This window comes from Chelonoidis abingdonii, chromosome 2, assembly GCF_003597395.2.
Source record: "Chelonoidis abingdonii isolate Lonesome George chromosome 2, CheloAbing_2.0, whole genome shotgun sequence".
In the NCBI taxonomy this organism is placed as follows: domain Eukaryota; kingdom Metazoa; phylum Chordata; order Testudines; family Testudinidae; genus Chelonoidis; species Chelonoidis abingdonii.
Genome location: NC_133770.1, coordinates 56,693,981 through 56,710,531, shown reverse-complemented (window position 1 = coordinate 56,710,531; position 16,551 = coordinate 56,693,981). Strand labels below are relative to the sequence as shown.

At 43.7% G+C, this 16,551-nt stretch overlaps 1 protein-coding gene across 1 annotated transcript in view; it reads right to left on the bottom strand.

The window, feature by feature from the left end:
* The window catches only part of SCIN (scinderin), a 106,925-nt gene that overhangs the window by 52,822 nt on the left and 37,552 nt on the right, over positions 1 to 16,551 (bottom strand). The window contains exon 4 of the mRNA XM_032795683.2: positions 9,692 to 9,841. Within this exon, the coding sequence (XP_032651574.1) occupies positions 9,692 to 9,841 (150 nt within the window). The remainder of the gene's footprint in view (positions 1 to 9,691; positions 9,842 to 16,551) is intronic.

Below are 16,551 nucleotides of genomic sequence, written 5' to 3'. Positions count from 1 at the left end.
TTTGCAGCATTTGGGAGTGGTGCATTGTGGGCAGCTATCCCAGCGTTCAGGTAGCTGCAACATGCTTTTCAAAACAGGGGGGGGGTGGAGTGTGACAGGGAGTTGTGGGAGACAGAGAGAGTGGATTTTTGGAGCTGACACTGTTCTCCGCTCCCTGCCTTGCAAGTTCTAAGGACTGGAAGTACACAGCACCTACCTTCAATCATTTTAAAAGTTTTGACCTCCCCCACCCCTCTCTTATTCACTAAATGCAAATTATGCACTCCTAAATAGCCTTCAGACCACATAAGCAGCTGCTCAACACGGACTCCCCTCTCCCCTCAAACAAACAGCTGTGAACATTTGAAAGCAATTCCCCTGCCTCCCCGCTCGCTGGCTCGCTGGAGCAAAGAGCAGCTGTGTTTGTTTTTTAGATAAGTAGGTCCGGGGAGCTCGTAGTTCAGCCATTCCGGTTTGTTGTGGACAGGAATTCTGGGATACCTCTTAATACCCTGGAGGCCAATAAAGTGCTTTTGGTGGCCACACTTGACTAGCAGCGCTGCATCACCAGCGCTGCAATCGTTACACCCCAAGCAGACCAGGTGTACAGCCAGCGCTGCAGCCAGGGAGTTGCAGCGCTGGCTGTGCCTTGCAAGTGTGGACACAGAGTAAGTTGCAGCGCTGTAACCCCATCACCAGCGCTGCAACCCTCCAGTGTTGCCAAGCCCTTAGCTACATTGCTCAGGGGTGTGAAAAATTCACTCCTATGAGAGACATAGTTAAGATGGCTTAAGCCCCTGTGTACACACTGCTAGGTCGATGGATTCTGTGGACCTAGCTACCACCTTTCAGAGGGGTGGATTTACTACAGCGATGGATAAATCCCTTCCATCACCGTAGTGAGCATCTACACTACAGCAGGGCAGCTACAGCACTTGTAAAATAGATTAAGGGTCTGTCTGCACTACAAGAAACCTTAGGCCTTGTCTACACAGGGAAATTTCCCAGCATAGCTGTAGTGGAGCAGAGATTCTATTCCACAATAAAATCACTTTTATCATAGAATAGCGTGTCCACCTACCAGAACAGCCATAGCAATGCCAGAAATTTTTCCCCATGTAGACAAGACCTTAATTTCCTGTCAAGAAATTCTTAATACAGGAACAGTTTCTGACAATATAACTATGAATATTTAATGCTTTAACCGAAACTCCATACTCTTTAAAAGTATAAAAGATGGACGACAATAAAAGCCATAATCTGATGGTCTAGGTATACTTGGCCCTGCCTCAGCACAAGGGTCTGTAATAGATGACCTCTCAGGTTATGTCTACAACACTGCAGCTGGCCCATACCAGCTGACTCTGGCTCCTGGGGCTCAGGCCAAGGGTCTGTTTAACTGCAGTGTAGCCATTCATGCGCGGGCTGCAGCCCAAGCTCTGGGACCCTCCCACCTTGCAGGTTCCTAGAGCCCAGGCTCCAGCCTGAGACTGAATGTGTACATCACAATTAAACAGCTTAGCCCGAGCCACACAAGCCTGTCAACTGGCAAGGGCAGCTGCAGGTTTTTAATTGCAGTGTAGACATACCCTCAAGGTCTCTCTTCCAGCCCTACGTGTCTATAATTCTGTGAAATGCAGAACATGAATCAAAAGAACATACTCACCAGCTATTCCCCACAGATCCAAAAACATCACAGCTCAAAAGAAACCATGTGAGATTATTTAAACAGGGTTTGCCTTAAAAAAAACAAACACCCAATATGAACATGTTAAGAAAGAAACACTGCTGGGCAATGACTAAAGTTTCATTCCTGTTATTTTGCAAATGGGACAGGAAAATATATTGAAGGTGCAAGAGACTATAAAAGAACATTTGTTGTAACTGCTCTCCTTATTGAGATCTGGATTGTCACTGAAAGGTGACTACAGTACCATTACACTGGTGAGCAACAGATGGGATCAGTATCAGTTTATAGTGTTTACTATATATATTTACACATATTAATTTTTGACATGTGACTGTTTCTTTTCTAACACTGCCACTCAAGAAGGATGTGTAACTACTTTTCAGCAAATTAACTGACCAGGTAATCAATTTTCCTGACATTTAAAGCTGGGTGGAATCTACAGGGAAGTTACTCTGACTTGGAATAGATGCCAACTGGCAAAATAAAGCTGTTCATTTGAAAGATAAGACTCTCCTTCCAAAGACTGAAGAGTGCGGAAATAACCCATATCTATGGACGTCTGGTGGTCTACATTAGAGTCATATTATTGCCAACCCAAAGTTAATAAATAATGAGTCAAACACACCTACCCCAAATGATGAGATTATTAAACTAATCGATTTTGGGTTCTTTTATTTGCCTTTTGGGTTTTGAGCTCACAGGCTTTGTTTTCCCCACAACCATGGGGGCTAGAAAATTACTTCTTTTGTTTGACACTTTTAGGAAAAAGTCTCATGATATTTATGATAAAAGTTACCATAAGAGGTGGCAACACTGGTTGTTAACTTCTGTGTGAGATCATGGGAATCCAACGTTTTGCCAGACCCTTCCCTCAAGTTTGTAGAGTTCCTCCAGCAGAATCTCAAGGGAGTATTGCACCCCTGCTTCTGGTCACATAATGCCACTGTATTTGCTGTGTAAAACTGTCACTACAGTAGCTCCGTTAACTTCAGTGGAGCTTCTCCAATTTACAACCTCAGAGAACCTAGTTCATAAGGTTTCCATTAGTGAAAGTTGCAACAGCAGAAGCAGAATGAAACTGACAATATTAGAGTTTCTCTCTACTGCTCCTCCAGTCCCAGCGCTAGTGCTGGGAAGAGAATGCACTGTGTGATAGGTGTAATACAGCCAACAGATTAAATCATCTACTGCAGATAGGGCTGCTAGAGGTGAAAGAATAGGGTCTCTTCCCGTTCTCTAATCACCCCCAGCAGCAGCTGAGAATCAGATTCAATCACAGAACTGAGTGAATAACTCACAGTGATCAATGTAAAAACAACGAGGAGTACTTGTGGCACCTTAGTCTGTTTATTCCAATAAGAAACTGCAGAACTGGAATTAATTTGCAAACTTGACACCATCAAATTAGGCCTGAATAAAGACTGGGAGTAGATGGGCCACTACAGAAACTAATGTCTTCCTCCATACTAATTTCCCCCTACTGTTACACCTTTTTGTCAACTGTTTGAAATGGGCCACCCTGATTACATTGCCCTCATTACCACTACAAAAGGGATTTTTCCTCCCTTGGTATTCTACTGTTGAGAACAGCCCACTTCCACTTTATTTGAATTATATCGTTAGCACCGACCGCCCACTTGGTAAGGCAACTTTCATCTTTTCATGTACTACAGGGATCGGCAACCTTTGGGATGTGGATCGCCAGGGTAAGTGCCCTGGCAGGCTGGGCCGGTTTGTTTACCTGCCGTATCCACAGGTTCAGCCTATCACAGATCCCACTGGCCACGGTTCACCGCTCCAGGACAATGGGGGTGGCAGGAAGTGGTGCGGGCCGAGGGATATACTGGCCACTGCTTCCCGCTGCCCCCGTTGGCCTGGAGCGGAGAACCACAACCAGTGGGAGCCGTGACTGGCTGAACCTGTGGATGCGGCAGGTAAACAAACCGGCCTGGTCTGCCAGGGTGCTTACTCTGGCGAGCTGCGTGCCAAAGGTTGCCGATCCCTGATGTACTGTGTATATGTACCTGTTGCCTGTATTTTCCACTCCATGCATCTGACCAAGTGGGTTTTAGCCCACAAAAGCTTATGCCCAAATAAATTTGTTAGTCTCTATGGTGCCACAAGTACTCCTCATTGTTTTTACTCATACAGACTAACATGGCTACCACTCTGAAAAGCGATCAGTGTAGTTAATTCAGGCCATGTCTACCCTAGAGGGTTGATAGCAGCATAGGTACGGCACCATAGCTGTGCCAACACAACCCCAAAGTGCAGACGCTACCTACAATTACGAAAGGGGTTTTTCTATCAGTGTAGGAACACCACCCCTCAAGCTACAGTAGCTAGGTTGAAGGAAACATTGTACATTGTCTACACTGGAAGTTACATAGCATTGCTACAGCACTCAGAGTGTGGATTTTTCACACCCGAGTGACACAGTTATGTTGATATAAACGTTAAGTATACATCAGGCCTTAGCTAACTTTTTCTAATTCAATGTTCAATTTTTTTTTTTGCTCTGTAGATTGACCAGCACAGCACAAATTTAGAATTTTCATATTTAGTTGTGATTGGTCAGCTGAGTCACATGGTACTGTTCTTGTTCTTCAAGCAGGAGCACAAGCTCTGCCAGAATGAATAGTAAAGTTTGCCTCCCCACAAACATTAGTACTAGTAAACTCGATCACTAAGATTTTCAAAGGCTCCTAAGGGATTTAGGAGAGCAAATCTCACTGAAAGCCCCTGGAAAGTTTTTCGGGTTGGGAAGAAGTTTCCCTGACAGACAACTGACGTTTAGACTGAAGAGATTTCTGCAAAACTACAAAAAACTACATTTGTGCATTAAGCCAAACGCAGGGCATGGCTTTCTCCAAGATGCAAACAACTAATTCCTACAACCCAGGCAGAAATTCTGTTGTAAATTCTTCATCTATATTTGCATTGCAAACGTACTTATATAGCAGCAGCCTGGCATCTTATCAGCGAGAAAAACTGCCTACCAGAATACGATCTATTTGCGAGTGTTTATAAGCAACAGAAAGAGTCATGTGCCCACATCCAAGGGAGAAAAATCCCTCAGGAGTTCCATTGGTACAGGATCATGAGAATCTCACCTTTTCCCCACCCACTCATTTTATAGTTTTCCTTTTAGGGAAATGGGTGGCACCTTCCTCTGCTCCAGCCTATGACACTTCTGTGGCACCAAAGTGAACAAACACATTGATGTTTCTGATCTACCCAACAGCATTAGGGGACTGTTATGAGCAGAAGCATGGGCACTCTTTCATGGGCAGCAAGGATAAAATACAAAGGATCAAACAAATAGACAACAATAGGGGACAGACGCTTAAAGAAGGAAAGAGGAGAGATGGCCTAGTGCAGCGTTTCTCAAATGCGGGCAGTGTGGCCGCATGCGGCCACAAAGGGTTTTTCTTGCGGCCACAGCCTCCTGGGCAGTGATTGGGGGTGGGGGTGGAGGCAAAGCAGTAGTTCCTCCCCTTGGGATACAAGGACGGGTTGAGTCCTGCCCCCTTTGAAGCCACAAGTGCCAGAGGAGCAGACAGCCAGTGTGAGTTCCCTACATTCCCAGGGGCAGTGGGACTCAGACTTCCAGCTTCAGGCCTGGGATGGCAGGTGGCCAGTGGCAGGCTCCAGCCACAGGCTCCAACCATAGGGCTTTCAGCTCCAGGTTTTGGCTGTGCAGTGGCGGGCTCTGTTTCCCTGGCCTCTGGGTTCACCATCCCCCTCATCACCCCTGCCCTCGACTGCTGCCCCCAGCCCCTCACCCATCCACCCCATCACCCTTGGCCCCCGTTGTCTCCCTACCCACCTCCCCATCCAGGGCTTAATTTGTCCCCCGGCTTGCCTGGGCTGAGTCAGTCTGCTGTGAAAAGTGGTATGTGTATGTTTGTAAATATCTAGCTCTGAGGCAGTGATGAGTGATAACAAGTCTGCTGCTCTGAAAAGTGATATTAACAAACATCACTTTTCACAGGAGCAGACTTAGTGGCTAGCAAGTCGAAAAAACCCAAAACCACAACTAAAAAAGCAAAAAACCCAACAACAGCAACAAAAGACCACAACATGCAAAACACCTTATTTGTGTTTCTGTTTTGTTTAGATCCAGTAAAGAATACATTATTATTATTATTATTGAGTGTATAAATAAAAACCCTATGTAAATAACTCTGATTTGTGCATATTTATTTGTTTTTCCTAAATTAATTATTTTAGGGAAAATAGTCATAGTGGCCACTAACAAGATTTGGTGGCTGCACTTTGAGGCTACCAAAAAAATTATGGTGAGAACCCCTCGCCTAGTGGCTATATGGTAGCACATTTCCCTAAAGTTTGCAGTGACTGGGAGTGTTATGGAGGCACTGCAGATGCAGCCCCATATTTCTTTATAGAGACAACACCCCCATCCTTGCCGCCTGAAGTACTGCCCACAGAACTTCCCTGGTACTGCTGATCACAGGAGAAGACTTGCCACAGTCGTGAGCAATCAGAGCAATAAACACTGTTCACTTAACTCACCAATAGTCTCCTACATTAATATTTACCTTAGTAAGAAAGGAAAAGCAGAAACTTTCCCTCCACTGTTGCTGGGCAAGTAACAAAAATCATTATTCACCAATACTTTCCAAGACATGGAAATCAAAGTACAACCTTGGCATTTTCCCTGTCCTTTTAATCATCTGTCTAGGTCACTATAGGTTCCAGGAACTTTACACAAGTTAATAGAACCACACAGCTGAATCAGGGCTTTGTGATGAAATCCAGGTTCCAGCCTGTAACATCTTCGACCCACATAACCCCATGGACTTCCTCAAAGACACGAACACCAGAGTTACCGACTTACCGGTCAGCCAAATACCCTGTGAAACTGGAATTCCTCAATCAGGCAGCAGCGCAGCCAAAAAAAAGAGAAGCAAATACTGTACAGCCTACCAGCTGGGATATCACAAAATTATGCATTCCTGAGCATCACGGTGCAGCAGGTAGGTGACACTTCATAAGCGCCCTCAATGCCTTATTGATGACTGGGTGTAACTTTTCCTTTATAATATATACTATGTATTGAGACCTGAGTTAGTTGAAAATGAGGGGGGCTGGTGAGGGTGAGGAATTGCTTAGGGGATGGGAACCCTGCTTAAAAAAAACAAACAAATTTACTCAATTTCAACTAGGTCAAGAGTAGATTTTTAAAAATGGGGAAGGGGGAGATTTGTCATTTTTCCTTCTGAAATGCCACCCCCGGTTTCCTCCCCCTGTTTTCTGAATCTTCAATAGCTGAAAAATGTTGACCAACATTATGATCTGGTTACAGTTCACATACTAACTTCCTAACACACTTGTTTCTAAACCAATTTTTCCCATTCAGTCTTTTTTTTTTCCCTCCAAATGGGAAAGAAGCAAAAAGTTGAACATAAAATAATTCTTCAGCAAAGTGGAATAGGCACATTTAATTTCTGGTTTGGAGTGTGTTCTCCCTCTTGTTATCTGCATGAAGCAATACTAATGGAGTGTGCTTGAAGACTGTTTCTATTGCACTACAGTTTTGTCATGCTGATTGTAAGTAATAATTGTTTAAGCCATAGAGCAGGACAGGTTCTGTGCCTTTCGCCCCTGAGGCAAATTAGTCATACAGACTCCTTTACATGACTTATTAGTGCTGTGCTAGCTGTGTCTTAGCTGTGGTTAATGCTGTGTGTTTGCCTCTCAGTGGAAGTGATAGAGGTAGGCAGTGTAGGTAGTTTCAGCTGAACTAGATAGGTTACAAAGTGAAAACCTTAAGGATTTAAGGCCAGGTCTATACTACAGAATCACTCCAGTTTAACAACATCATTCAGTAGTATGGATAATGATGTTATGTAGTTCTATCAACCTAAATGCTGGTGTAGACTAGTGCTACGCTGGCGGGAGAGCTTCTCCCATTGACATAGCTATCCCGTCTCACAAGCCTCAGAGTTACAGACGCCTCGGGAATGGAGGCTGCACCTCTGAAATGGTCTGTAACTCTGAACAAGACATTACAGACTTCTGCTATGGGGCAGTTGGGGCTGCAGCTGTAGGGTTGGGGTGTGTGTGTGTGTCACAGTACTCCAGGGTGTATGGGGGGGGGGGGGAGAGTCAGGGTTTCTGACCCTAGGGGCCACCAGGGTTCCCGGCAGGGGGCTCAGAGCTTCTCCCCCTGGGAGCACCAGGGCTCATGGATTTAGACCTGGAGGGAGTGCTGGGGATCGGTGCTTTAGCCCTGCGGCTCTGCTCTGTGTTTCGGCTGGGGGGGGTGAGGGGTGCGCCAGGACTCTAACTACGAAAGGACTGCTGGTGCTGAAACTGGCACTCCTCTCATAGCTAAAGGCCTGAGCCCTGGCACCCCCCACGGGGCTGAAACTGGAAACAGAGTCCTGGGACTGAAGCCTCGATCCATGGTGTTGTCCCTCCCCGCCACCCGCCCCCGAGCTGAAGCTGAGAATGGAGTCGTGGGGTTGAAGCTCAGTGCTCCCCCTGGTCTAAAGCCCTGAGCTCTGGTGGTCCTGCAGGGCAGGAGCCCCAAGCACCTCCTCCACCTGAGCCCTGACCCCCCAGACATACCCTGAGGCTGCAGCCCCAACTCCCCAGGACTCTGCTGGAGCGTGGAGACAGCCTATAATGGCAGGCACTTTCGGTGGTTAAATGAGACTGAGGCTACATCAAACCTCCGAGCAACTAACCCCCCAGTGTAGAGAGTGCTAGATCAAATTCTTCCATCAGTCAAGCTACCGCCTCTTGGGGAGGTGGATTACCTATACCAATTAGAGAACCCTCCCACTGGCAGAGTTCGTGCCTACACTGAAGCGTTACAGCAGCATAGCTGCAGCACCGCAGTTGTGTTGCTGTAGCGTTTCAAGTGTAGACAAGCCTTGAGGCCTGGCCTACACTTAAAATTTAAGTCAACATAGGGACATCGCTCAGTGGTATGTAAAATCCAAAACCCAGAGTAACTTAGTTATGCTGACATAACTCCCAGTGTAGAAGCAGCTAGGTCAACAGAAGAATGCTTCCATCAACCAAGCTAGTGTCATTCAGGGAGGTGATGTTACTACACCAACAGAACCTCTTCCATTGGTATAGGCTGTGTCTACACTATGGGTCATACTAGGATAGCTACAGCACTGTAGCTAAATCATTACAGTCCCCAGAGTGTAGACATGATCTGACTTAGCTGATAATCTTTTTACATATGACCATATTCAAAGTCTGTGTTATTATTTTAAACATCTCTGTGTATGAAAAATAACTTTGCCATATATAATACAATGGGACTTACTCAAGTCCCGTGGGCTAGCTCCATAGTACAAAAGTGCTTCTAGTAGCTGTGATGTTCCAAAGCAATGCACAAGGACCTTTGCCCTCCCTCCCAAGTCCTTCAATTTTTTTGTTACGCTCCCTTCACCAGTTCTCTCACAACCTTTTCAAGGCACACCCACTACTCATCTCTCCCCTCCATAAACCTTCCCACAACTGTATATAGCTCTGATCCTGTACCACTGAGGGAGCTTTGCCATTGACTTCAAAGAGCATAGGACCAAGCCCTATATGGGTATTGTTTATTTAGGAGAGGAAAGGAATAACATTGCTAGGGAAACTTCTGGATTAATTTATGGCTGTAGAATGTAATTACTCAACTGGGATTTGTTCAAGACACAAGGGCTAATATTCTTACATTTCCAAAAAGGGGGTCATGAAAGACAGCACTTAAAGGGAGTTAATCATCTCATAGCACTATGCTGGGGCACTGGCTCAGTCCTGACTGAGGGAGGAAGAGCACCTAGCAGCTGTTGTGTATACAGCACTCTTGCGACAGAGCAATGAAGTTGCTGGGTGTCCGGTGACGATCTCCTCTATGTAAAGACTGGGTCCAGTCCTGCTTAGATTATGAGATCTGATGACATATCCTGAGGTGAAGTAGTATGGCAGCAGGACATGCCCTGCAGTCTGGATAACAGTGTATTTGAACCAGCAATACATTTACAATACCTTTGTAAGTTCTCTTGGCTCACTTCCTTCTTCTACAACAATTAGCTTAGATCTTCCATTCCTCTCATTGTCCCGAATGCCAACAGCAACTTGAGAAGCCTTCAGACGCTCAAATTTATTGCATGCTGAGCCACACCACTGGTAAATTTCCTAGAATAAATGAGAATAGATACTTCAGCCATCAGAATCAACATAGGGCAGAATTATGAAATACTTTAGAGCAGTTACTAAAACACAAAGGGTCAGACTGTCAGGTTGTGTAAATCAGCACAGGATCATTGAATTTAATAGAGTTACCCCAAATTACACCAGCTGAGGATCTGGATCAAAGACTGCTTCCATGTCACATAGACTAGTGCCATGACTGAAGTATTCATGTAGTCTCAGTCGCCATAGTGTCTATGCGCTAGGGCTTGGATTTGGTTCAGAAGTCCAAAAATCTGGCTGTTTATCTGAAGCTTATCTAAACAAGCTGAATCTCTTGAGTTTCTTCACACGAAATTTCTTTCCCAATCTCAGAAATGAAATTTCTGGCACTTCTTCTTCCAATGAGGAACACTCAGAGTTCAGCCCCTTGTACAGGACTGTCAAGGCTAATTCCCCACTCTGGCACTTCGAGTGCAGAAGGTGAGGGCCCACAAAGATTCTAAAAATTAATACTGGCCACTCCAGGCTTGTATTAAACTCCCAAGGTTACAGCTTTTCTCTGATCTTGGATTGGCAGATGCTGCCACTACCCAAGTGCAGGACCCCTTTGAGAGCCCAGGAGGGCGCACTTGGGAATTCCTTCCTGTGAGGTACTCTCAAGCCCTTTCACCCCCCTACATTTGGGGAAGAGCTGAGAAAGAAAAGAAAAAACAGGAAATCAGTTGTTGTCACCAGCTAATTAAACAACATGTGCACAAACCTCTTAAGACACAAAAGTCCAATTCTGTTCTTAAAAAAGGTAAATTTTATTAATTAAAAAAAGGAAAGAAAATACATCTGGGAACTCAGGCTATTGCTAGATTTTAAAAGAGCAACTACAAGGATTAAGCACCAAGAATAGCTTTCTTGAGGTCCAGCTTAAAGGTTACAAGCAAAACAAAAGCACCTGGGGTTAGCACAGAGGAATCCACAAGCCATAACGAAATAAAAGGAATAAACCTAATCACATATTCCTAGACATTTCCTGATCTACTTACATATCTGAGGTTTTAAATTAGTAGTTTCTAGGTATGATACTGATGATTTTTTCATACCTGGCCCAAGCTTCTTACAGCATTGCTCCTGCTCTGTCCACCTCTACCCGGGAGAACAACAACAGACAGACAGAAGGGGAGTCTTTCAATTTTAAAAAGTTCTAGCCTTCCCATTGGCTCTTTTGGCCAGGTGCCCACTCATTTCCTTTTACCTATGCATAGCAGTGAGACTTTTTAATGCTTTACAGGTAGAACAATTAGAGAACAGCTATTAAGAGGGATTGTATAGCTACTGGCCAGCTGGGTATCCATAAAAGGAAGCCTTCATCCCCACCCCCCTCTCATTTATCACAGGGACTTTGACAGTTCCAGTTCTGATTCCAGCCAGAAACCAGAGCCAAAGAAACCTCACCCAAACATTTCAGAATTTTGAGTCTGGTTCTCAAAAATGGACAAAAGTCCTTCAGTTTGGTCTGTTAATTCCTGTTTTGGGGACTCTTCATTTTAGATTGCTATTCTCATGCAGGCCCACTCCTGCTTTGACACATCACTAAAGTCGGGTTCACTCAAAGGCATTTCCAAGAGAGCAAATGCATATTCACCTTCAATAAAGCTCCTCTGAATTGGAGAGTTTGCTCACCACCGTTCTGATCCAAAACCATGTGAAGTCAATGCAAAGACTCTCACTGAGCCTAGGTCAGGCCTTGGCAGGCCCTTCCAGGATCTAGTTATCGCTATGGGGATCCTTCAGTTGACAGTATCACAATGACTGACATTTGTTTAGAGCATCTGAAATGTTTCACGAGTCAGATAATCTAACCTAGATGCAGACTATGTGTCGGAATAAAGAAAACAGATTTAGGTCTTTGCAGTACTTGCTGAAAACATAGGCAGAATAGAAAAGGGTGAAGAAATTCTGGAGGTTGAACTGGAAGGAGCTAGTCAAAACGGAATTAGTCAGTATTTCTAGTTATTTTTTTCATTTCTTTTTGGACAGTATTAATTTGAAAAAAAAAATAAAAATTCACTAATTCTTCAGGGATTCCAATACAGTAGCAATGGTAAAAACCACACAATATACACATCACATTTTTAAGAACTAGGATCATCACTAAATATTTAATATTTTCATGTTTCAAAAAGGAGGTTAAACAATTGGCTGAGCAAGCTGGTGTCTCTGGATATGGTACAAATAGTAAGAGATGCAATGTTTGTCGGTACTTTCACAGGTAAATAACCTATTTGTAAAGTTTAAGTCAATATAATAAAAATAATGTGGCCCAAATCTTTTATCACAATTTTAAACTCTTCCTTGCAGACTGCCTCTATAACTCCCATGCAAGAGTTGTAGTCATATAAGTGTCAGTTTCAGACACGCAGGTTATGAAATATTGCTTCTTTGTGCAAGTCAATGCAAGTACCTTCTTGTAAATGTTAACTTGCTGTGTGTAAAACAGGCAGTAGATAATCTACTCTATGGCCTGGGCTACATTAGCAGGGGGGTACGAACTAAGATATACAACTTCAGCTACACTATTAGCATAGCTGAAGTCAAAGTTTCTTAGTTCAACTAACGTGGCCGTCCTTAAGGCGGCAAGTCGACTGCCGCGGCGCCCCCGTTGACTCCACTTACTCCTCCTGCCGAGGTGTAGCATGGGCGTCAATTAGTGGATCGATTTATCGCGTCCAGATGAGACGTGATAAATCGATCCCCGATACATCAAACACTACCTGCTGATCCAACGGGTAGTATAGACATACCCAAAGCTTATTTCAAACGTCTGTCTTTGACTGATTAAAGGAGACTAAAAAATATGCGATCTCACAGCCTAGGCCCTAGTCCCTTCCCCACCAAGTGGTTACCCATGTTTGGAATCTGCCACCAACCCAGCTGTTGAAGACTATTATTAAAAGTAGAGGTAAGCTACAATCAGACGCTCAAATCTGGACCTCTTCAAATTTCAGGGGGCTCATTTTTGAATCTCTATATCTTTGAAACTGCCTTTATAATTTTGATTCTAGGCCTGAGTCAAAAGCAGATGGGCCTGTTTTCCCCATTCTGGTTTGGATGTGTCCTTTGTGAGCTATCCACAATCTGGGGCTAAAATCTTGGCTTTAAATTTGGCTAAATCTAATCTGATTCAAATAGTGCCATTTTGACTAATCTTTAAAACAAGATTTTGTTATGAAGTATTCTAAATCTGTATCAAGAGAAGTCAGATAAAGTTATTGTTTAGAACTGTGCTACACTGAGTATAGGTAGGCGTGGAAGGATTATACTTTTACTGGTAAATTTCAGTAAACGTCAATTTCACTGTTCACAAAGAAACATGAAAAAATGATAAAGATAGGAGGCAAAGAAAGAAAAATGCTAGTTGAGATCTTATTGAAGTTTGGTTTAAGGATATTTACTTCTTATATTTTGACGTGATGTTTACAATTTGTGCTTTAACAGTTACAAAGCTTGAACTTTTTGAAATCAATGTCTACTGTCATTAAATAATTGACCCATTCTGTTGCCTGCCTCCCACATTTTCTTGCAACTGTGCACATTTTAAAAAAATGATAAAAAGGAAAAAATGCTTTAAAACAAACAATTATATGATCCAAATTATTCAACAAAATTAAATTCTGCCAAACCTAAGTGCAGAGTAAAAACCATTGCAAATCCAATCTCATTTACCATATTTTTTGATTCAAAAACAATCACGTATTACCACAAAACTAAGGGTGAGGTTAGGAAATCAGGGATGTCTCAGAAAGACCATGTAGCATCCACTTAATTAACTCCACTCAACAAATTTAGGCAAAACATTTACCAAAGCCAAAAATATTAGAAGGATGTATTAAAAACAAATACTGAACAAATAAGGTGAATCTAAAGAATGACAGAGAAAAGACACTGGGACTTAGTAAAGCATAAGGTAACAAACCAATACTGAGAAACAAATTTTTTTTCTTTGTAATCATACTGCATAAAATTAACACTCGTTGTAAACAAATATGACAACCCATATGAAGATATCGGGCGATCTCAAATGGATTGTTTAGTGTTGTTTTACTGCTCATTTGTTGAATGGAGGAGAGAGAGAAAGAGGAGCTATAAACAGATGTGTCTTCTCAGAAATCCTTCGCACACCTATAACTCCATTTACTTTTTTATTTTCTTCCTAAAATCTCACACATAGAGTTATTCCAGTTTAACTGTTCCATTTGGACACTCTGTTCCAGAATAAAATTGATTTTATTCCAGAATAATTACTTGGCTTTGTGAATGGAGTAATTACTGTGGAATAAAGTCACTTTCTTCTGGAACAGTGTCTGCATGGAGAGTTATTCTGAAATAGCTATAGTGGAAAAGTTTATTTTGCAATAGCTATGCCAGTCAATTTGATCAGTTTGTAAACAGGGCCTCAGTGATGGATGATCTCAAAAAACTTAGAATATGGTTCTGAGAAGCACCCAGAAGTTCACTTCTTTACCAAAATTCCTTAGATCTGCAGAACCCAACTGGAAATCTTTTAAGAAGTCGCACCTGCAAGATTTTTGGTACTACTATGAATTACGTAGCAAACCCTGAAAAAAAAAATATAGTCTCCATTTCAGTACTTCTGGTTTTCTCACAAGAAGCAGAAACATGGAGGTCAAGGTAATCAAAAGAGAGAAGTAACCAAGCTTTTTGAAACTTCAGTAAAGGTTTGCTTTAAGTTTAAGTGAAAGATAAAGGAACTAGAATTTTACCCAAACTGTATTCCCCCTGATCTGTTTCTCATGTATACTCGCATTTGAATTTTTTTTCAATGGCTTCCTAAATTCTCAAAGGCTTTCTGTGTGTATATATATCTTTTGTTCATATTACACTTCTGCAGAAGTGAAACACTCAAACACATATTTCAGGTTTAGTTTTCATTCTCATCTTGGCTTTTCTCTTTGTTGCTCCCAATGTAGCTGATTTCTAACATCAATGACACACGCTGGGACCACAGAAGATGTATCAGCAATAAATAAGAGTTCATTATTTCTCGTGAGATATGGAAGCAATAAGGAGGAGAAACAAAATGTGTTTCTAAACAATTAACTGGCGAGATTAAGAAAGTCTTGCCTTATCACTATGTGCTTTGCAACTTCAAAGAATCTCTATCTCCAGCACTTTCATTAAGGTAAAAGTTCACCATATGTGAGTAATATTCTTTGCACCTTGACTCTCTCTTCTTTAAATAAACATTACCTAGCTGTGTGAAGTCCAGTCTTGGAGGATGACTGCAGCTCTATAAATATATACTACAATATTAACAATATTGACACTGAGCTGTCATATGCATTTAAAAAAATAAGGCCAAGATTATCAAGTGACTAAAGATTTGGGGTGCTATCTTAATGCATCTTAAGGGGGCCTGGTTTTCAGCACTTTCTGAAAACCAAGCCCCTTTAAGAATGAAGTTAGACACCCAAAAATCGAGGTACCTTAAATCACTTTTGAAAAAATCTTACAGCCCCGCAAGCTTGACTCAGCTGACACAGGCCAGTCGTGGGTGTTTAATTGCAAGGCAGACAAATCCTAGGAAGCCAGCTCCATCTGCACAGATATCCTTTTCATCTGCACCCACCTGCCTGAATGGATGAAAATTTGATGGGACGAGCAGTCATTAGGACTGCCCCAATAGAAACGGGGAGGAAAGCACTCACTAAGGGATGCACTCCAGAGGTTCTAGCCACCCATTAACCAGCTAGGGAAGGAGGGAAGCAGATTGGTGTTCCTTCCCCCAATTAATTTAAAACCTAGCCCAGTACATTGAGGGAGTGGGTGGGAAGGGAGGCTTTTTGCTCTATTTGAGCAGCAGCACGGTTACTTTTTGGGTTCCCCAGATCCAGGATTCCTAATTTTTTTCCCCCTGGATTTTATTGAGTTCCCAGCTCCAGGATGCAAGGACAAGGAAGAATCGAGGCAGCTTCTGCACCCAGTAGAGACAACATGTGAAGAGAAAAGTAGAAGCTCTGGGACCCTCCTTTCTGTTTGTGAGGGTGCACCCTGTCAGAGGGGTCTTTGTCCTCCACAGGGGTTGTACTCCTGGCCCCCAAGCTGGCAGCACAGTCTGTTGAAGAGAAGAACCCATGCTGGGAGGAGGGGGCTGATGTGTCTGGCTCCAGGCCCTCAAGGCCTGCAGCTGAGCCTGGGCACACTGCTTCTGCCCCCCTCCATCTGCTCACAACAGAGAGGGATGCGGGTCATGCTGCTACTGAGGGTGCCCACTCCAGGAGTTGCTTGACTGGGACTCAGCCTGCCGCTGAGTCCCCTCCCCTCCACCTCAGCTCATGGGGTGAGGGGGTATGTCAGGGCCCCCATGGTGGGGAAGCTAGTGCAGGGATGGCCTTGGGCCATTCCCCCACTCGCTCAGTGGGACCCAGCCTGTAGCTGCAGGGCATCCTGGGGTATGGGGCAGGCAGCAGCACTGGCTGCCTCTCTGGCAGTGGTCCCTTCCTGTGCTGCCACACCAGGAGTCTGTTGTGCTTGGGGAAGAAAGGTCACAGAAGGGGACAGGGCTTCTAGAGGGAGTCTCTCTTCTCATGGCCTGGAAGGGGCCAGTCCAGCCCTCCCAGATGCATTAAGGGGTGGTTGCCTCTGAGGTGGGTGAGGGTTTCTTTACGTAGTTATGCCAGGGCATTGTGGTCCTAGGCTGG